Raw genomic sequence first — 23849 nt, forward strand, 5'->3', positions numbered from 1 at the left:
ACAGAACATTACCCATCTATATCAAAGAAATCTATTGTAATGTTGTTGCCATTCTCAACATCGTACTTGTGTGAGTAGACATTTTTGGCAATGAACAATATAAAATCAAGTTGCAGGACTCGTCTAACATTGAAGCCAATCTACGAGTTGCATGTTCAAACATTCGACCCAGAACTGACAAGATTTGCAAGATACATCAATCCCAAGTGTCACATTGATGGAACATTTCTTTTATAAAGTACTTCAACTTTTTGCTTCTTTTGTAACAAGTTTTGTAATAGAAAATAAATTAAGTTTTGTAACTCGACATAATTTTAATTCAAACTTAAATTTAATATAAATCTCAGGCAACGACAGTCATCACTGTCAACTGCTGGTCTGATATAACAGCCTTTAAACCAGTGCGCCTCGAAAATTTGCCCTCCAAACAAGTGTGCCACAAAATGGAAAAGGTTGTTAACCCCTGATCCACAGCCTTAACGTAGAACTGCAGCTCAGTCTCACTTCTCCACTTTTCACCAAACATCTTTCTTAGCATAATACCAACATCCGTCGTCTTTGCATTACTGATCCTACTTTCGAAAGGGACGGACTGGATTTCTGGTATGCTCTAAAACTTATTCTCACATTTCAAAGGAGACACAAGAAGTTTCGAGGGACTGTCAAAGCTGTATGTTGATTTAATTTTAATATTCACACAGACTCTCCTGTTTTCAAGATTTTTTTCAAGTACACACTTTTCATGTCACTTATACAGTACCAGTAATTTTCTTTCACAATTATCCTATTGTTTAACATCTTTCCGATGCCAATCATTCCCTATAACCCTCACAACACCAACTTCTCGTACTGTGCATGATATTAGCTTTTACATGCATGTTATTATTTTTATTCTAATATAAAAAAGGTGTATAAAACATAATTTGTTATAGAATGTTGTAGGTTAACTAATCACATTTTTATATGAGGGACATTCAGAATATAAGTTTTGTCATTTTATTTCACAGGGAAGCTGTATTACAAAGTGAGAAAACACATTATAACAAAAGACAAACCTTTGTCTATTTTTCCACATAGTCGCCATCAACACTGATACATTTGTCATACCATGAAATCAATTTCAAGAAACCCTCCTGGTAAAATTCGGTGCCCAGCGATTTCAGGACATTCTTCACAGCCTGTTGCACCTCTTCTTTGCTTCCGAAGTGACATCCAGAGTGTCAACACAGAAAAAAAGGTGGAAGTCCGATGGGGCAAGATCGAGGCTGTAGGGTGTTTCAATCTCTCCCATCCCAGACAACGAATGTGTTCTGTGGTGTCCCTTGCTGTGTGGGGTCTTGCATTGTCGTCCAAGACCAAAACCCCTCAACTTAAGACCCCTGGTCTGTTGCATCAAATGGCGGACTTCAGTTGGCTTAGCATGTGGCAATAGCATGCTGCATTGATAGTCCCTGCAAGCAAAATGACACCTTTCACATCCCAGAACACTGTCAACATAACCTTTCTGCGGACTGCGACACTTCGAATTTTTTTCCGGATGGTTAAGCTGGAATGTTTCCATCTCATTGAGGTGGCCTTGGTCCCCATGTAAAGTGATGCACCCACATTTCATCCACTGCGATGATCCTGAACAGGAACTCATTCCCTCTTGCTTGTACCGCCACAAGAGTTCTAGGCTTATTGCCATTCTTGCAGTCTTGTGATCAGGGGTGGGTTGTCTCAGCACCCATCTTGCCAACACTTTCTGATATTCCACACGTCATGAATCATGTGGGGGGGCCTGAGCACATCCAACACCCAATGTGGATGCGACATCAGACACAGTCTCGTCCCTTTATTGTTGCCTGCAACAGCTAGATGTTTGTCTATTTCTATGGCAAAATGTCTCAAATATCCATCTGAACAGAATTGTTTTGATTTATTCTTGACAGTAATTTTTTATAATAAAAATGCCCGAACAAGATACTGACTGCATTCACTGCACCACATGCACATTGCAAGACAACAGCATACTAAATACCTCGATTTATCATTTATGTAACAAAGCACATTTTGTTCCAACCATCTCACTGGAGTCAGCGTTTTCTTAACCAAATATTTTATTTCGAAGCCAATGAAGGTGTGCTTTAAGAAACAAACTAATTGCAAAAATCGATTCAGAGCTCCTAAATAGCGGGAATCCGCATCAAATAGCATTTAGTCTGAGGAAGATTGAGCAAGTTTTGATTCAACACTCCTCATTTTAAGAATAGTAGCGTATATCTGACAATAAATTTGTATGTGAAAATCACATCACCACACAGCAAAATCATACAGTATTGCTCTGCGTGAGGAGATAGCCTAGTTAGCATCTCTCTAAATCAGCGTTTTTCAACTTTTTTCAACATGTGGCACACTAAAGGTGTAATTTTAAATCCTGCAGCACACTTATATAATCTAAACCAATGGTTTCCAACCAGGGGGAAATTTTGAGAATTTTAGGAGGGAATGTGTTTGCTGAATGTTGACTTGTGCCACGTTCGCTGAATGTTGACTCTTGTGGACTCACTTCTTTATTACTCTTTTCACTTTTATTCTTCCAATTTACTACAACCTTACTATTTTCATTTTCTCGCAGCACACAAGCAGATCATTTACAGCACAATGGTTGAAAATGGCTGCTCTAAATCAATAGGCGAGTACTGAATAAATCTATTTGCATTTTGACATTCTTGCACAAATTCGGTTTAATTGTGGCAGTCGTTGCATTTTTCTTCTCTTTTTATTGAAATATACATAATTAAGTAAAATGCTAACAATCCTTTTCTTTTTATTGAAATATACATAATTAAGTAAAATGCTAACAATGTGCAAGATGTGAAAGTTCTCACCAGGTTATTGAAATATTTCAGGGAGCCCATTGAATATGGCCCTAATACAGCTGTCAAAAGAAAAAGTGGCTGTTCTCTAGATACTAAGTTCCCTTCAGGTATCTCCGCTACAATTCGGAGACAGGCAATGTTATAGGTTGACAAATCGAACTGAAACCCTGACCGAGTTATTACATGAGTGATGGTTGTCTTGGGGTGAGCAAGTGAGAAAGCACGGGAGGAAGGGAGAGAGCACTATGAACTCAGTGTTGCCACATTTAGTAACAGGGATACAAAAGATTATTATTATTATTATTATTATTATTATTATTATAAAGGTAAAAAGGTAAAGGTATCCCCGTAACATGCCATGAATGCACTTGGGGGGCATGGAGGTAGAGCCCCATGCTTTCAATGACCTCGGCACTAGAATGAGGTGGTGTGGTCGGCACCACGCTCTGACCGCCTTTTACCCCCGGGAAAGACCCGGTACTCAATTTTATAGGAGGCTGAGTGAACCTCGGGGCCGTTCTGAAAGTTTGGCAACGAGAAAAAATCCTGTCACCACCTGGGATCGAACCCCGGACCTTCCAGTCCGTAGCCAGCTGCTCTACCAACTGAGCTACCATTATTATTATTATAGAAGTAATATTTATTAGTATAGAATGCAATACTTATCTGAGGTGCTCTCAACTACCCTTATCACCTATTTCATCTTGCACTGTAGCACGAAGTTTCTTTAATGTAGGTACTTCATTTTAGTGTGTAGTACTCTTGTATTTTTCTCCTTATAATGCATCTATCCATGTCATCCAATATGAATTTTTTGCTCACGTTTCGGTTTTTACCTGGTGTGGATAATTTGGTTTGGTTGGTGTCGGCTACTTTCGTTTCTCTTCTAATTTTTTTAATGAATGATTCCGATTTTCTCATTGTTGCAGATCGTTTTGTTGCTTGAGACAATGGCAAATTACATGAATTCCTGTTTTTCTCAGCATCAAAAAATTCAATTACCTTGGCAACAATACTTCCTTCACTATGTACAACTTTATTCCATCGATGTGAATTAAATATTTGATAATACTGTAACTTAGGAACCTTTATACATGCACGCATGCAAGGTTACAACACAACTCACAATCAGCTAGACTGAAATTGGCAACGATGTGACCGCAGTTGTACTGTACTTGCAGGTCTACTAACAGGTCTACTCAAACCTGCTAACAAAAGTATTAAAAGGTTGACTATACTAGGGAGCAGGAATATTGGCGGATGGAGGTATACCCCTCCATACTAACCCAACCCACGTTCCACCCCTACTTTAGCTGTAAACGTTCTTCGAAGGGTCACTTCCGAAACATCTTTCACTCCTTGCTACGTAACCTAAAGTTTGTAACATCGAAATAGTGTTTATATATAAACATTGTTTGTGTGTCAGTATTTAGTGTAATTTCTCTGCGCAGCATTATAATTATTTCATTAAACAACAGCACATGTGAACACTTCATTTGTTATCATACAAACTACTGATATACAATATGCGACATGATTTTATAACTACTATACTGATATCGAATAGCATTCGTATTTTGAGGCAAATGAACTAAGAAAATCAGTTGAATTCATGTCTCCCAAGTTCGATAGTCTTAGACAGGAATTGGCGCACACAAGACATGAACTCAACTCCACGCAGGAGGAGATGAAGAGGCTAGTGCAAGAAAATGACCATCTTAAGCAGGAAGTGAGTGATCTGCAGCAGTACACACGCAGAGACAATATAATGCTATTTGGAGTTCCGGAGATCGATGAACAATCGACTTACGAAGTCACTGACCAAATATCGGAAGTCATAGGCGGTAGTGAATTGGTGCAACATGATGTAAGCGTACCACATCGCATACCATCCAGGCCAGGAAAGACGAGTCCTATTGTCATCCACTTCACGAAGAGTAGAAGTCGTGATGAATGGCTCCAGCTGTTCAGAAATGAGGCCAAGAAAGATGACAGCGGTCCTGGGATTGCGACAAAGAAAGTCAACAGGGAACTTCCGGCAGGAAGAATCACAGCAGGTGACCAATTGACAGCAGTGACCAGAGACCTTTTGAACAAAACAAGGGATGCAGCACGACTGAAGAATTATAAATTTGTATGGACAAGAGACGGTAAAATAGTTGCAAGAAAAGATGAGTAAAATCACTAATGTTGACGATGTAAATAAGTTTTATAAATAGTATTGTGTCGGTTCCCACTTTTAATTATACAATATAATTGACTTAACAATGGCAGTAATACTTAGTAATACTATATTAAATGAAATCCATCAGTGCAAATTTAATAATAATAATAATTATTATTATTATTATTATTATTATTATTATTATTATTGTTATTATTATTATTATAATTATAATAATTATAATAATAATAACACAATGGTTTTTAACGATTTACTTCACTGCAATGTGTATATTGCCAATATACTATCAGATCTTAAAATATTTTACTTAAAACATTAGTAGCAACAACAAAAACTTTTCCCAACTCTGTATTTTACTTAATTTTTCCTTTTACTTTGATATTATAGTTCTAACTGAAACCTGGCTTGATCATGACTCTTGCTATGATATTAATGGTTATAAAAAATTGTTAAAAATAATAAGTATAATAAATGTGATGGTATGGATGTATATTTTAAGGAAAACATCGTAGTGTCTTTAAGTGATATTGACATTTCCCATTGCAATGCTATACACATTTTCAATTAACACTTATTAATGATACTCTTGTTAACCTAATTGCAATTTACAGATCTCGTTGTCAATCAGTAATAACAGTATTAGCAGAGAAGCCACTGAACCTTCGGACAATTATAAGCTAAATATAGGTAAATCATAAAAGCCTAATATCTCATATTAATAATATGAATCGGGAATCTATATTCTACAATGAAGACACAGATACATGTTTCGATAATTTTTATAAAATACTCTGTAACCTAATTTGTAAATATTCTAATCATGTCCCTCTCAAATTCTCAAGTAAGTACAAGTAGGTTAAACGTGACCCACAAAACATTGTTTGATTAAATTATTACAGAAAATATAGAATTAATATTCTCACTAATGTAATAAGAAATCGGAGAATCAAATAGGCAGACCATAAACGAAGCTAATGACACCAAATGTAATAAAAATGGTATATTAAAGACAATTATATGTCGAAATGGAATAAAAACTGAAAATAAAGAAACCATTTCATTTAGTAGCCTACATTTTGAAATTAGTCACTTCACATATCTTCACTTTCACTACTTGCACTGAAGTCATCGTCAGAACTGTCACTTTCTAAATTAATGATTACATTTTGAGTAGTTACATCTCGAATACACTCTTTCCCTTTAATCTTCTTCCTGTAGTTTCTCTGCATGTCTAACACACTTTTTCCAGTCGTCAATTGTAGCTTTGTCTAATGCTTCATCCAACAAACGTCTAACATCACTAATTTTGAAAGTATTGTTTTTTTCAGCAACCTTGCCTTTCACTTGCGCCCACATTAACTCGATCGCATTGTAGTGACAGTGATAAGGAGGAAGCCTTACTACTTCATGTCCCATATTTAATGCGATCTGATCAATTTCATACATCCTATACATGGACTTATGTTGATTCACTATATGCAACAATTCAGGAACTGTATGAGAAGGATCGTGAGCAATGTTTTTAGTCGCAAGCCATGACACAATGTCTGCCTTTCTGGAGTTCGAAGAAGGAAGTTTCTCCACTAACGCAGAATGGTAATTCGCATTGTCCATCACAATGACACTACCTTCTTCTAAACTTTCCAGTAGATGTACAAACCATACTGTAAACACTGTGGCATTCATCTGGTCGTGGTAGTCCCCGGAATTCTTCTGTCTGAAATACAAGCCTTGCCTCTCCAATAAATCCATGCTGTGCTGAACCTGCATGACACACAATTAACCGCGAACACTTCCCAACAGGTACCTTAAGTCCACCTGTTGAGGTAGAATTTTGCCAAATGTACTGCCTGGAATGATTCTGATTAATCCACGTTTCATCTACATAAATGACTAGTCGTGGTGGTACCTCCCTCTAATTAAGTGCATTTTTCTCAAAAATGATATTCTCAATGCTACTATGTCGTTTCTCTGCATTAAAAAGCATCTACCATCGTTGCACTTCTTGTAACGGTAACCAAGATCTTTCAGAATTCTGCCCATCGACCATTTTGAACCGGTAAAGTTGGTTTTTTGTTTCATGATTTCCGTTACCTTACCTCTGGTGGGATATAATCCTTTCTTGTAGAACTCTTGAACTGTCCTACAAATCACCTCCTTCTCGAAATCATCAACTTCAGTGACTACCTTCTTATGTGGTACATTCTTCTTGGGGGAAGAGAAAGATGGCCCTGGCACTTCCACATTTATTGTTTCTTCTGCTGATTTAGCTTCTGCACAAATTCTTTGAACTGTACGCTCAGAAACTCCACATGCATCTGCAGTAGCTTTCTGAGTTGCAGCTATAACACTGTTAATGTCTTCACATGTTTTAAGTTTTTTTAAGTATTCATAAACACTATAAATGATTCTTTTCGCTTGGCTCCGCGTATCCGCTCCCTTTCTAGACATGTCGCTCAACTAGGCACAGAAGCAATTAATTCCACTGTTAGTATTGAAAAATACTGTTTGAATATGTACACAGTGAACAAACAACAGCTACGATGACTATATACTCTCTCAATACACAACGATTGGCTTGCAAACAACTACACCCGAACGCATCGACACACTGCCAGTCAGTCATCCCCATGGACAGGTCAGAAGAGAGGGGGGGTGGTACGTGCAAAAATGTGCTATGTACGACCCGCCAATATCTTTGCTCCCTACTATAGTTGCCTGCAATGCTAGCAAAATGGAACCTTAGCCGACAGTCAAGGTAAAAATGAAGAATCCGTTATTGTGGTAATACTGAAGAGTGGTTCTTCTATTGGTTGCGATGCCCACACACACCCCCTCAGATACTTATGGGGGATTGGTGACTGAATGACTCGGGTCGAGGGAGAGAGAAAAAGAAAGAGAGAGATTCCAGAAGTTAGCATGTTTTACGGGGTTTCACTTGAAGTTGTCAAGTTATACATGTTGTTGGACCACAATGAATGTTATATACAATTATAATTAAAGTGTTTCATGTATTACACACGCAGTGTAATGATAGCATTCTGGGCTGATAGTCATGAGGTCGTGCATTCGAACACCACTGCGTGCTTTTTATGTTTTTTTGAGATATAGAGAAAATATAATTGCTGCTCTCTCTCTTTTTTATGACTGTTTTAGTAGGCCTAATTAACATCGGATTCATGAATGCATTACGCCATGACTTCATCAATGTATTATGACATTAAGGCTGCAAATGGAAAGAAATAAAAATTTTATATTCAATAAAAATATATTTTGTGGCATGAACAAAACAAGCATACTGGTGTCTGCCTTAGAAAATTCAAACAATTAAAAGTTAAGAAACCAAACCAAAAGCCACGATTCATTATTTAGTCCATCTTCCTCCGATCTTGATCACATTTTGCAGTCAAGTGGACATGTCCTGGACGAGCTTCCACAAATCATCAGAACGTCTTGGAAGGGGATTGGGCCAATTTTCCCGCATATTATTATGCTTCTTTACTTGTGCCCCTGTGGCTCAGTTGGAAGAATGTCCGAATTCAGGTGTCAACATCTCAGCCTCAAATTCTTGTCGTTACTTTTCATTTTATTGTGTTACAGGACAGTATAACATAATAATATAAGAAGAAAAAATCTTCACAGTATAATCTGATAGTCAATGACAAGAGACCGCTGATGAATGAGAGCTTTATTGTAATGTTTTTTTATGAAGTAAAGAATATAAAAGTAATGAATAAGTAATGTCATTTATCAATACCATGGAATGGGGCGAGAATGATTTTGTGAGGTGAGATTGATCATTAATGTATTTTACAGACAGCAGTCAAGACCCATTGGAACCTCATAAGTGACACCAATAAGATATCACTAATGTGCAACTAAGCCAAGAAATAATGGGGTAGGGTGGCCAGTCCCCTTCCTCCTCCATTGCATACATCACTGACTTATACTAATCATGCATGAGATGTAGGCAACAATAATTATTCTTCCTCTGACACATACTGTCAAGAGAGATGTACTGCCTGATAAATAGATATATCAGTCAGGTAATTAATACTCTACTGTTTTTTAATTTACCATGGTTAAAATGGACGCAAGTATTTTTCGAACTTTTATGTCGATGAATTTGTACTAATTTGAATATCAGAGCATAACTTAATGGCTACCTCTGACTGAGGTCCTGGCTGATATGTGCACTTAGCGGCAAAAAGAATGGGCCGGCCGACAATTTCTAAGTTCCAGAGACATAACATTGCGCATGCTCATCTCGTCAAAGCCATAGTTCACTAGGTAACACATAATTAAACCATTTAAATTTGCTGTATTTCGTTTAAGAGTCTAAAATATGTAATAAAATCGAATGGCGGGTTGATTCTAGATACATCAGGGCCCTTGAAGAGTGAAATAATAATAAAATTGATAAATGTAAAATCAACCAGAGCAAATATGAACAGGAGAACCACGTATTATGCCGAACTGATATTAACAGTCACAGTAGCGTAAGTCGTTACGGCATTGGTCTATTGAACAAGTTGATAGTAGTAGCTCAAGGTTCAAATCTCCTCCTATAAATTTGCCATCTTATGTGTCTCACAAAGTTATAATTATGGTGATATCTCTTAGCATATACCCAAACTCTAATAAATAATAAACCTCCCTCTCTCTTTCAAGCAATACTGTTATCTGTTAATACAACGTTCTGTCTCGTCATTACGCTTTAAGATGGCACAGAAACAATGACTCATTGCCCTGGTTCGCATAGGTTATTCTGCGTATGCTACTCTCCGACAGACTTCGATTGGAGAAATGTCATTTTCTCCGAGGTAATTGTCTCCAATAGCAACGATAGTACTGCCCTAGTATATTGAATTGTATGATGAACGCTTCGTGAGACGAATTATTAACAAGTCGGGTTGCGTGAGGGTCGCATGTCATACGATGGGGCAGGACTTCTGGAACGCATCCACGGGCAGTTTACAGCAGAAATCTACAAACACATTTTGGCAAATGTAATGATCCCTTCCGCCCGAAAACGATATCCAGAAGGAACACTTTTCTTCCAGCAGGATAATCATCCGATACACAGCGCCAACCAGATTCAAAGATGGTTTACGATGAGGCGTGATGTCGACCCAGTCGACTGGCCTCCGAATTCACCAGTTATGAATCAGATTCAAAATTTGTGGGCTGCAGTCAAAAGGATTATCCGCTCTAACTGGGCAGAACAACCACCCATTCGGACACCTGAGGAATTGTGGGACAGAGTTCTAGATGCGTGGGAGGAGATGGCCAAGAATTTAGACCTATTCCATAATCTTGTGGACTCCATGCCACGCAGAATGAGGGCAGTTGTTGACGCAGGTGGTTTGTGGACTAGATACTAGTCCCCACCACAGGCCTTGTTTTGTTAATATATTAAAAAATTGTTTGTTTTTGTTAATTTAATTATTTATTTGTGTTTGATATGCGTCCGGTTTTTTAGGATGTGAAACAAGTATTTTTGTTTATACAGGCCAGGTCTCACCTATTAATAGCCCACAGGTGATGGGCAATAATATTTTTACAAGGTAGGCATAACGAAGTTTGTTAACAAATGCCATTTCACATTTAAACTAATAAATTAAGTAAAAGTTGAAATAAAAGAATAATAATTTTACCGTACCGGGAGGCGAACTCTCAACCTCTGGTACGGATGTCAGACTTCTTACCACTGGATCACAAACTGCTCGTAAGGTTTACTACGTTATAGACGGACGACTTTCAATGAAGAGACACCACAGCAATGCCTTACAGTGGGTTATGTTTACACAAGTGAACCGCGCGATATAACTTAGCATTTCTATCGACCAAGAGTCGGCTCATTCTTTTTGCCGCTAAGTGTACATTAGGGTGGAGTAAAAAATTAAAATTTCAATTTTTTGTTCACCTATGTGTTCAATAGTTGCCAAAGGGCAAACTAACTGTATCCACAAAATTATTTTGATTTGAAACATTATCTTCAGGCAGCACACTGAGCTTAAATTTTTAAATTCTAAGTTACATCATAGATGATACAAAATTTCAAGAGCATTCTACTCAGGGCCTCTAGTGAAGAAACAACATGAAATAGAACATAACCATTTTATAGAGCACTTCGATACCACCTGAATGCTTAAGTATTTACTTTGATGAGACAAAAGATAGTACTATTGAACAAGAAAAGAGAGAAGAACATTTTCATTGGAGAATTATAAAGGAAGAACACGTGGTTATTTTATCAGAACCTGGTTCAGTCTATATAGGTCATGTGAAACCGGACAGTGGCTCTGCCAAAAATATTATCATATGGATTCTTAAATTTCCTCAAAATAAATAATATAAACTCGAATAAACTGGTTGCAACTGGTTCCGATGGCACAGTCATCAATACAGGAATGGAAAATGGATTGATATCAATGTTAGAACATTTCCTAGGACAAACTTTATGTTGGTTGGTTCATTTGATAGTTAATTGTAATGAATTACCACTGACATTTCAAGAACTGGACGAAATGACGTCAGTTCTAAATCAATCTTCTGGAAGAACTGAACAGAGTCGTCAATCTTGTAAGCACCTAAAAATGGTTCATTTCAATGCAATCCCTGTCAAATTGCCCACTGTTGACCCACAGGATTTAAGTAGAGATAAAAAAAAAATATACAGTATATACAACATTTGGCTTGCTATTTTAGAAGGTATGAGTAAAAAAAAACCAGTTCTGGCCAATAGAGGATCAGGTAACATGGCTCACTCCAGGTGGCTAAATATAGCCAGTAGAGTACTTCGGATTTGTGTATCCATTGGAACACTTAATAATTTTAACAGAATTTATAATGAAAGTGTATGCTCCAATCTGATTTAAAGTCAAGACTTTTCCACAGGTCAGAGACGCTCCAAAGCACGTGCTTGGCATAATTAAAAAATTGGCTTACTTATCTGGACATATGGAAGTGATTGTGCGCAATGTAATTGAAAGAAACAGGGTTTTTCCAACATTCTGAAAAAAAATATGTTACTTGCCATGATCCAATACGAAATAATGCACATTCGAGAAGTAGCAATAAAGCACATTATGAAGTCAAGAAATGTCATTCAAAGAACTGGGGTCTTATTATTTAAAAAAAAAAAAAAAATGTTACCTGCCATGATCCAATGCGAAATAAAGCACATTCGAGAGGTAATACAGTAGAATCCCTCTTATCCAGCACCAAAGAGACCAGGCTATTTCCAGAAATGAGATTTTGCCAGATAATTGAATAAATACCGGTATATACAAAAAAAAAAAGTTCATATTCATGGTGCCAAATGTTGAAACTGCAGCCATGTGAAGCATACTTCTCTATCACTTGCTCATAATTGAATAAACATAAAAACTGTGTAGATTTTCCTTATTAAAACACATCATACAAGACAAATAATACACAAATTTTAGGTTCGAATATTCACGGAAAATGAAAGTTTGTGTGGACTTCCTAACGCGGAAACACTGATGGTCCAAACATAATTAAATAAACATTAAAATTGTACGGATTTTCTTTGTTAAGACATCACACAACATACTGTAAATAATACAGCCAACAACATATCTGCAAATATTTCAATTTTTTTCAAAATATGTGTATCTCCATCCAATTGTTATATACAATCTGAAGTCTGATTAGTGTAATATATAGTTAATTGGCGATATATGCAATGGAGGGGGAAAACAACTTGCCACCTTACCCTTCCTGGCTTAGTTGCCTCATAAGTTGCGTCTTTTTTGGTATCATTTATAAGGTTCAGACTTGTCTTCAGACAGTTGACTAAACAAAAATGCTGAAAGTACATTCGAAAATGTAATTGGAAAAGCAGAAATTTCTAACACTTAAATATTAAGGAAAGTAAGTAAAAAAAGTTACAATTACAATGTAATATTGTTACAATAATACGTGAAACAATAGTTAATGAGCTATTTCTTTACATTTTTTAAAGAATGAGCCTCTATTTTTTTATTTAGATACTAACAGCTAAACATGATGGGATGAGATAGATATTTTTTATTCTTCAATTTTACTTCTTTTCTGTTTAGAGGTAATATAACCGAAAAATAAGTTGCATTGAGAATTTACATTAGAATTGTATTTTTTTTTTTATTCTAGGTAACAGAAGCCACACAGAATGACCTGGGTCAATAATGAATAGTGTGTACAAAAGTGTGGCAGTAGGACTTATGGTAATATGAATAAACATCAGATCAGTGAGGCTTTAAAGAATGTCACTGATAATAACATGTCCTTATAGAAAGCTATAGAGAAATACAGGTTTACTTATGGTACTCTCCATAACAAATATCATGGACTCCAGATGAAGAAATGTGGAGGGGCAAATTGTATTTAGATTAGCTGAAGAATATGATTTGAAGTCTGTTAAAGACTTTAATAAAATAAAGATTTTAAATTAATTTCAATGACAAATTTATTTCTTATTGCTCAATTTCAACCCACTGATCTATTGCACCTCACTAACTTCAATCGGTTTTAACTTTAAAGCTGCCTTATTAAATTTAATGGGGTTAGAATGAAGACCTCATGCTTATAACAGACTCGTGTGTTAGATGAGTACGCAATGGACTACAACATATGCTGGATCCCATGCATGTATCTCTTTCATAACACACTGTACTGTGCAATGTGGATCAGTCAATTCAAGGTGGCTGTGGTCAGTTCCTAACAGAGAGGTGAATAACCAATTATAACTCTACATAGTTTAGAATATTTACATAGTTATTTCAAAGTAGTGTTATTAACAGTATTATTATTATCATTATTATCATCATTATTATTATTATTATTATTATTCATAATATGGGAGGAGTGATAGTAGGAGGAAGAAGAATAAAGTGCATAAAATTTGCTGATGATATGGCGTTGTTAGCAGAAGAGGAAATGATACTAAAGGATATGCTACTTAAGAATGGATAGCAGGCAAATGGTAAACAGGTAAACGTGATCAAGGATGAGTATGGTGACTTGCTTGGAGACTCTCATTCAATCCTGAATAGATGGAAAGGCTATTTTGGGCAACTACTAAATGTACACAGGCCAAATAGCAATGATCAGGACGAAATTCAAATACAAACTGCTGAGCCATTTATACCCGAACCCACGCTTTCAGAAGTCGAAATTGCGATAGAAAATCTGAAAAAGTACAAGTCTCCAGGTATCGATCAAATTCCAGCAGAATTAATACAAGAGGGTGGAAGGACATTATCTAGCGAAATTTATAAACTTGTACTTGCTATTTGGGAAAAGGAAATTGTACCAGAACAATGGAAGGAGTCCATAGTTGTACCTATTTTTAAGAAGGGGTACAAGACTAAGTGTGGTAACTTTCGAGGAATATCATTTTTGTTGACGTCGTACAAAATTTTGTCCAATATTCTTTTGAGAAGATTAACTCCGTATGCAGATGAAATTATTGGGGATCATCAGTGTGGTTTTAGGCGTAATAGATCTACTATTGATCAGATTTTTTGTATTTGACAGATATTGGAGGAAAAAATGGGAGTATAAGGGAACACTACATCAGTTATTCATAGATTTCAAAAAGGCATATGACTCGGTTAGGAGAGAAGCATTATATGATACTAGTGGCTTGTGCAGCAAATGCTGCAAACGTAGTTAATTAGAAGTTCAAATAAAAGTTTTTTGATTTATTTTTCAGAAAGATTACCAGGCATTTTGAAAGTTATTTGCTTCCATAATATTGAGATGCAACATGTAAAGCAACATAATAACTAATGAAGTGTAACTCTGTCAAAAATATATCTTTTAAAAAGCTTCCCTCTCAATGTTTTTTTTTTTCTTGAACAGATCCATCTTCAGTTCTTCGAGTTCTCCTTACACCAAAATGATATGATTGACAGCGATTACAGATATAATCGATTAATCCAAAGGAATATGAAATTAATTTAGATGTAGTTTAAAGATGCAGCTAAATAAGAAGCATGACTCAATTTAGTAATGCCTCTTCCATATTACTGCACTGCATCCTATAAAATTAGAGAATCACATATACAGTATAAGTATCTACACCGCCCCGCCATTAAATATATGAAAAGACCCAAACCACTTGATTAATAATTGAAGACTTCCCTCGAAAAAGGATGTAACATCAAATTAATGAAATATGTAACTTCGGAGAAAAGGGAATTTTGAAGCATTCATTTATAACAATAAAAGAATTGCTCTAATAACTGAATAAACTTGTATCTTTGATGAATCAAATGGTTCTGCTAGTGAATATAGACCTAACAAAATATGCCTCTGAAATTATTTTCTTTTCTCCTCTAACACGAATTATAGATTTGTTGGTTACATCCTTATTCGAGGGAGGTCTTCAATTGTAAAAGTATTACATTTTTAATAACAATATTATCTTATGTAAGCTTTGTAATTTTCAGTAACATATATATACTGTAGCCGTTACTCTGTAAATTATAGATATGAAGATCCGTTACTCTGTAAATTATAGATATAAATGTCTCATTTAAGATATTCTGTACATCTACTTATACAATCCCAAAAGGTTTCAATTTCATATCAATATATCAATAGCATTAATGTGTATCATTAGTGACAAATATATCATGGCATAAACTGTAATAACACTGAATAACAAAATAACACTTTCGGTGGATATCTTGGTATCCAACAAGCTTTCTAAGACAACTGGAACATGCTGATTCCGAATATGCAAACCATTTGTCTCTATTACCCACCGTTCTTGAGATATAAGACATCAACCATTATGTTTAAGAACTCACAGACAGGAATTTCAGTAGAGCATTTATTGCTACACGGAGTAATAATGAACATGGCTTTAGCTAAGAAAATTATGGAAATGTGCCACATGGCACATAATTATAATAATAACATAGTTGAAGGTATAATACATGTGTAAAATACATATGTACATATATATAATATACTTCATTTGTGCTGAGCATTTGTCATGTCGCTCTCAAGCGTCCAGCAGTAGTCAGCCAACATCGCTGCACTTCTATCGACCCTGATAGCGTGACTCCATCACCGAGATGTCTTAATGAAAACGTTGATCATGTTCGTCGCTGACTAAATCTAGGTTCTCGGGGAAGAAATCAAGATGTGAGTCGAAGAGATGCATTTTGAGGGATGTGTTGCAACCTAGCTGTCTGTACGCACTGATGCACTTTTGCACAACATTCACATAGTCAGTTGATTTATTATTTGCAAGGAAATTGTCTACGACTGACTTCAATGCCACCCATGCATCTCTTTGCGTATCATCCAGTAAGTCTTGGAAGTGGCTGTCGGCAATGATCTTCCTTATTTGTGGACCTATGAACACACTTCTTTCATTTTCTCGTAACTCAACTTCGGAAACTTGTTACACAGGTACCCAAAAGCATCTGAGTCATTGTCTAGTGTCTTCATGAAAGTCTTCGTGAGCTCCAGCTTTATATGAAGCTGTGGCATAATAACTTTGCCATGCTCAACCAACAGCACACAAAGGACGATTTTATTTTCTGTCTGCATTCTATCTCTGACTGGCCAATTTTTCTTTATATAGCGGTTCTTTCTGTCTCTGCTGTCCCACACGCAGATGAATTAGCTGTACTTGGTGTACCCTGTCTGCATTCCCATGAGAATTGTGATAACTTTTAAATCACCACAGATACGCCAATTGTACTTGCGATAGCGTATTTTTTTAAGAAGTAGAGATATGGTTTCGTACGTCCCTTTCAGGTGCGTAGAATATGCAACCGGTACTGAAGCATTTCTGTTTCCATTGTGTAATAATACTGCCTTCAAACTTGTCCTATATGAGTCTATGAATAGTCACCATGCTTCAATGCTGTGTTCCACCCCGAGACATAAAACCTTGAACGTCCATGGAGTAGCAAATAGTGTCACTCATTGCAAAGAACTTAACAAGTTCTTTGTGTCTGTGCCGAAACTGTGAATTCATTGTGCAAGGAAATTAAATTGTTTAAGACGTACCGTGCAGTTCAGCTTGACCTTTCGTTAGTGCCAGGTCCCGTATGAGATCGCATGATCCCGTATGAGTGTAACATTATCTTCTCCAGGTTGGTAGTAATCAGAGTCTGAGTCGTTGGCAGGAGATGAAAGAGGACATTCTTCTTGCATTTCTTCAGTAACTGTGTATTCTCCAGATGCTGTTGGTATTGGACAAGTGACGGGATCATATGGAATTGGTTTAGAAACTGAAGAAACGTTGCTTCATTCACGCCATATCATAGGAACTCCAAATACTAGATGGTTGATCTTCTTTTCCTTACTTAACCAACCGCGCAAGTTGCATGCACAGATCGAACAGATGAACTGTGGTGCCTACGACTTACTACTATCCACCTTCGAATCAAAGTATAGTTCATATGCTTTCTTCGCAAACGGCGTAAAAGTCTTCCAATGGGATTTGTCTATTACATAGCCGCACACGTAGCAAAACACTTCTGGTGAATTTCTACAACCTCTGGATGCCGTAATATCCACCGTCCAATGTCATTGTCAATGAAAATAAGTAAAAAAGATACAAATGAAAGATATTAATGCAACAGAACACAAACGAGGAAATTTTCAGCATTGCATTAAGAATAACGAAAAAGACAAAGAAATTCGACTGCGTTCCATGTAAAAATCAAATTTCGTCTGTAATTTCAAAACCTGACGTGATAGAGCAAAACGGTTTTCAGATTTGAAATCAGCATGAAAAATTACATTACAAACAGTAAACATCACTTCAGATATCTACCACTTGTTTATCAGTGTAATATTTAATTTTAATGGTAATAATGTCATCAAACTTTCTTAAGTTTTGTAGTTTTTAAAATCCAATACACAGCTGCACTAAGAAAATTACACATCAGAGAATCAGACCTGTAAATTATTTTTAGTAAGTCTTGAGATGTTCTAAAAAAAATTACACATATGAAGATCGATATATTAAGATTATGGTGTCTGAATCTGAGCTCTAAATATGAGCAATCTTGCAGGTCATGACCTTCGTATAATATTGTTTATTGTAGTGTGTGTGTTTTGTTTTATTCTGAAAGGCATTACTTAGTTCTCAAAACTGACGACAGATGGATTTTAGAAAATAGGAAAATGATGTAGGAAAATTGACATTTCACTGAAAACTACTATTTTTCTGAAAAACTTTAGGTTCCAAGCTTCAAAATGTGGGGTCATTTATTAAAATCCGTTCAGCCGTTTTCCCGTAATTTCCATTACCAGTTCAAATTATATATATAGATTCCTATTGAATTTGGTATTCCCAAGAAACTAGTTCAATTAATTAAAATGTGTCTCAGTGAAATGTACAGCAGAGTCCGTATAGGCCAGTTTCTATCTGATGCTTTTCCAATTCACTGCAGGCTAAAGCAAGGAGATGCACTATCACCTTTACTTTTTAACTTCGCTCTAGAATATGCCATTAGAGAAGTTCAGGATAACAGACAGGGTTTGGAATTAAATGGGTTACATCAGCTTCTTGTCTATGTGGATGACGTGAATATGTTAGGACAAAATCCACAAACAATTAGGGAAAACACGGAAATTTTACTTAAAGCAAGTAAAGCGATAGGTTTGGAAGTAAATCCTGAAAAGACAAAGTATATGATTATGTCTGATGACAAGAATATTGTACGGAACGAGAATATAAAAATTGGAGATTTATCCTTCAAAGAGGTTGAAAAATTCAAATATCTTGGAGCAACAGTAACAAATATAACTGACACTCAGTAGGAAATTAAACTCAGAATAAATATGGGAAATCTCTGTTATTAATCAGTTGAGAAGGTTTTGTCATCTAGTCTGCTGTCAAAAAATCTGAAAGTTAGAATTTATAAAACAGTTATATTACCGGTTGTTCTGTATGGTTGTGAAACTTGGACTCTTACTTTGAGAGAGGAACAGAGATTAAGGGTGTTTGAGAATAAGGTTCTTAGGAAAATATTTGGGGCTAAGAGGGATGAAATTACAGTCGAATGGAGAAAGTTACACAATGCAGTACTTCATGCATTGTATTCTTCACCTGACATAATTAGGAACATTAAATCCAGACGTTTGTAATGGGCAGGGCATGTAGCACGTATGGGCGAATCCAGAAATGCATATTAGAGTGTTAGTTGGGAGGCAGGAGGGGAAAAAAGACCTTTGGGGAGGCCGAGACGTAGATGGGAGGATAATATTAAAATGGATTTGAGGGAGATGGGGTATGATGATAGAGAGTGGATTAATCTTGCACAGGATAGGGACCGATGGCGGGCTTATGTGAGGATGGCAATGAACCCTACGGGTTCCCTAAAAGCCATTTGTAAGTAAGTATGGGTTAGATGAGTTAAATGAGGGGATAGCTCAATAACATGAGGCCGAGGTATGTGACAAGGTTAGTGGATTAGTAGAGACCGAGGAATGTGAAAGTTTCAAATTATTTAAGTACAATTTCTCTCACATGTGTAGTGTGGGGAGGTACCGGTAATCGAAGTTTCACCTTGAAAACATATTTTTGTAACTAAAAAAATAAATCTCAAAAATGTTTTAGAAAAAGTTTTTTTTTATTTCTTCAGTTTTCTTTTGCCAAAGATAGTCAAATGACATAACAAATTGTAAAAGGTACTTGGGGGCCATGGAGATAGAGCCCCATGCTTTCCATGACCTTGGCACTAGAATGAGGTGGTATGTTCGGAACCACACTCTAACTGCCTTTTCCCCCCAGGAAAGATCCGGTACTCAATTTTATAGAAGGCTGAGTGAACCTCAGGGTTGTTCTGAATGTTTGGCACATATCAAATTGTACCTTGTGAAATTCCCTTTAAAATGAGGTGTACAACTGTATAGGACTTATCAAAACCTAACAATATATAACTTTCCTAAACATATATTTTAATTTAGACCATTGGCGACAATGATTCCTTGAAGTTTCATAAAAATCTGAGGTCAAGTTGACTGTCGGGTTGGGATGACACATATTATAATTAAATTTTCCTGGTTGATGCTTACCAGTACTTAATTAGCCTACCAAGAAAAATACCACACTGGATATTTGGTAACATAAAATATGTTCAATCTCATGAGTGATACTGTCACTCATGAGATTCAAACCTGCCTTCGGACAGATGACTAAACAATAATAACTGCGAAATTAACAATCAGACTACAACAAATTCACTAAATTCTTGGAAATAGTAGGCCTATACGAAATCACCTGATGGAACAACCTCCCACTTTCATCAGCAACTTCATCTCATACAAATGAAAGTCAAAAGCAAAGCAATTTAAAATCAACTAGTAGTCTACAACTGCAGTCACCATTACACCATAACACTCATCAAAAAACTGCTATAAAAACAACGGACATCATCATCATCACCAGAATCAACACAAAAACTTTGAAAAGAAGATACCTGTACCAGTATTCTGTATTTCAGTCAATAAGTTTAAATTTAATAAAGGCAGGCCTATGCATACTGTATACAGCAAATACATATGGCATATACTTTTACAAAATGTAGGCTTAAATTTAGGCCTATGCTTTGAAGAGAAAGTACGATAGCACTAATGTTGAATATTTTATGACAAAATTCGATGCTAGGCCCTACTAGTGCTTAATTCAATATAGTCATGCAAGACAAAATACGCAAGACGAGATAACACAATTATAAACACGTGATTTTAGTTTGCAGCCACAGACACTTTCAACAGTGCATTAGAATATACAGATAAGCATCAAACAGTTATGTTGAAAGTAGCTACAAACTAAAACGTTGTGCGTATCACTAAGTCATATACTTCTCACAGAAAGAAGTGAAGTGTGCCTTCTTTGGTGTAGCTTTCCTGGACAATTACCTAGGTAATTTTTTATACAAACAGTGTACTAAATTGCAGTTGCTTTGGATATGCGTGTAAACGAGTCTTTTGTGTGAGGCGACACATTGTAACTAATATCTTAAAAACTGTAAGTAGAAATACCCCTAAATAAGTATTTATTTCATCGTAACATAGGATAAGGATACGCAAAACTAGTACATGGGAAGTCCATGTGCTTTTAAAAGAGACAATCTTAGACTTAAAAAAGAATTTTAGTGGACATGAAGTTTAATATTAAAAGACACCATACTAGTCAGCCATGGTAGTCTGTTTATAAAAGAAGAGTGTTTTCCCTTAACCAATAATTCAGAGTGTTAAAAAAAAAAGTATCCAATATTTTAGGAGGTAATAGTATGCATCAAAACAAGAAAACAATATCTAATAAACATGAGTCCTACAACACATACTTTCTGAAATGTGAACACATGTTCATAAGAAGTGCTCAATGTGACGTCCATTCATGGCAATGCATTCCTCTGCCCTTCACCATAAAGAATCACGCATTCTTTGAAAATGATCTGGTTGTTCTTGTATGTACTGACATGCATTGAAGACTCGATCCTGTAGTGTCTGCATATTGTTGATTGGAGTGGCGTAGACCAATTCCTTCATGTGTCCCCATAACCATAAGTCTAGGCGATTTAGGTTTGGGGAACAAGCAGGCCAAGGTATGAGACCTCCCCGACCAATCCAGCAGTCCTTAAATGTTAGCAACAGGTGTTCACGCACAGTGCAGAGAAAATGTGCTGATGTGACATCGTGCATGAACCACATCTGTAGCCTTAGCTGACATGGCACATTCTCCAGCAAGATAGGCAATGCATTAATACAAAAAAGTCTTGATAACAAGCTCCAGTTAATCTCTGTGGTAGCACGTATGGCCCTATTAATCTATCACCAAGAACGTCGCCCATATGTTGATTGAGAATCAGTGCCTTGTTTCTTCAAATGCATGGTGATTTTCATCAGTCCACACATGCTGATTACGAAAATTCATAACACCATCTGCCTACCCTGCTCATATCCGCAACTAAACTTTTGTTTTCAATATTCCTTGCACGTATCAGTATTCCACGCAAGGGGTGTCAACTACGGCATGATTATCTGGTAGTCTGCTGTACTGTAGGGCAGAGAAATGCATTGCCATAAATGTACGGGGAAAATTTCAGTATACGGATTCCTCACTGACAATTATATCTCAAAATACTAAAAAGGGCAGATTTGTCTGCGTTTGTCAAATGCGCATCACCATGCTTAAAAAGGCACTTTTCAGTGCACAAGGTTGGAATTTTGAGGTAAGAGGGAAAGGAAGGAATCCGTGTTCTGAAATTTATCCATTTAATTAACTTAATATTGTACAAGGAACTAAAATGATAAATATCCGAATCATTGTGTTACTATACGTAAGCTATATTAAATCGATTCATTACACTACTCCTTTAGTATTCTATTAATCTTATTGAGATAAGTTAAATTGTCACTTTTTATTAAAAGTTTTTCGTACTTGCACTGTAATGTGCGGATATACGTTACGTGATATAGACCTATTACATTTATCCAACTTATTGATCGGGAAAACAGCAACTCTTCCTTGGATCTACCAATTATTTTATATCGTCCCCTCCATACCTCCGCTTGTATCCTGTCGCTCCCAAACTCCCATTGGCGCTTAATAAAAATATAAAACAGCATTAAGACCAATTAAATAAGCTACACAAAGATAAGCAGCAATTTCAGAGAGGTTAAGTTAAGGATTTCAGAAGTGAAAATCATTGAATTTAAATGGGATTTTTTGTGGAGATGCAGTTGATCGTATATGCAAATCACAACACAAGCCTAAACTAACCAAATCTAACTTGTCAGATTTGTATATGCAAGGTGTACGCAGGTCTATAAGCGGAGTACGAGAACTACCTCAGCGCTAGTTTAATCGCCTCCTTTTATGAAAATAAAGTTGCACAAATCTGGGGAAATTCATCTTCGTATCATAGGCCTATATTGCACAATATTAAGTAGTCTAGACCCATATCCAATTTGCTACTATTTAAGAGCTAACAAGTAAAATCTACGAACATTGCAAAATTATTATTATTATTATTATTATTAGACTTACTTGTGGAAGCTTTAATAATATACCCGCAGTCTGTATTAATTCGCAACCTAGTATTCTTAAATCAGTCTCTGTTTCTTGGTCCAATCCATCATTTTGTGATGGAGTGGGACTGAGTTTTTCCTCAGGTAAAAGACAGTTTTTCAAAGTTAAAACAATTCTACCGTACGGTTTTGTTACAGGTTTAACAGCCGAGGAACTATGATTGTCTTGTCTCGGTGTACCCATTTTATTGAGACACAAGATATGCACTATGTAATAAACCACAATCCACTAATTCCACAATATGAACCATTTGCAGAAATAACCAAGATGTCGGAACAGCGAACTGCGTCTTTTTATCATTGAGTGAACGCACTACCAACGAGCTTACACTTGCTTACACTATCAGGGTTACCAGACAAAGGAAACGCACCCGTCATACCAACCTACAAAAATTGTCGTACTACACCAAGGAGTTTCTAATATCGTCGCCGGCTGCTATCATAGACTTACTAAATAACCGCTAGACAGCTCACTGGCGCTAGTGTTATGCTCCCAAATTGAACAGCCGACGGGCGGCCATTTGTTTGGTTGAGTATGGTTCGCTCGTGTGCTGAGAGGATAGAGGATATAGAGGTTGATCCATACAAAGCTATACGTACGCGGCAACCTAGATTCCCAGTAGATATTCCGATACAGACGTGGGAGAACCACATAAAAGATATAATATGCCAGAGAGAAACGTGACCCTTGAAATGCAATGATGAGACGATAAACAAGGAAC

At 36.4% G+C, this 23849-nt stretch overlaps 1 protein-coding gene across 3 annotated transcripts in view; it reads right to left on the bottom strand.

The window, feature by feature from the left end:
- The window catches only part of LOC138711865 (cyclin-L1-like), a 196650-nt gene extending 173183 nt beyond the window's left edge, over positions 1-23467 (bottom strand). Inside the window, exon 1 of one of the 3 annotated variants that reach the window (XM_069843117.1) lies at positions 23087-23464. In XM_069843117.1, the coding sequence (XP_069699218.1) occupies positions 23087-23311 (225 nt within the window). In that variant the 5' untranslated portion in view covers positions 23312-23464. Of the gene's footprint in view, positions 1-23086 lie in introns of all 3 variants that reach the window. The other 2 variants (XM_069843118.1, XM_069843119.1) reach the window with 2 other exon arrangements.
- Positions 23468-23849: the final 382 nt, after the last annotated feature.

This window comes from Periplaneta americana, chromosome 13 (genome assembly GCF_040183065.1).
Source record: "Periplaneta americana isolate PAMFEO1 chromosome 13, P.americana_PAMFEO1_priV1, whole genome shotgun sequence".
Classification (NCBI taxonomy): Eukaryota; Metazoa; Arthropoda; class Insecta; order Blattodea; family Blattidae; genus Periplaneta; species Periplaneta americana.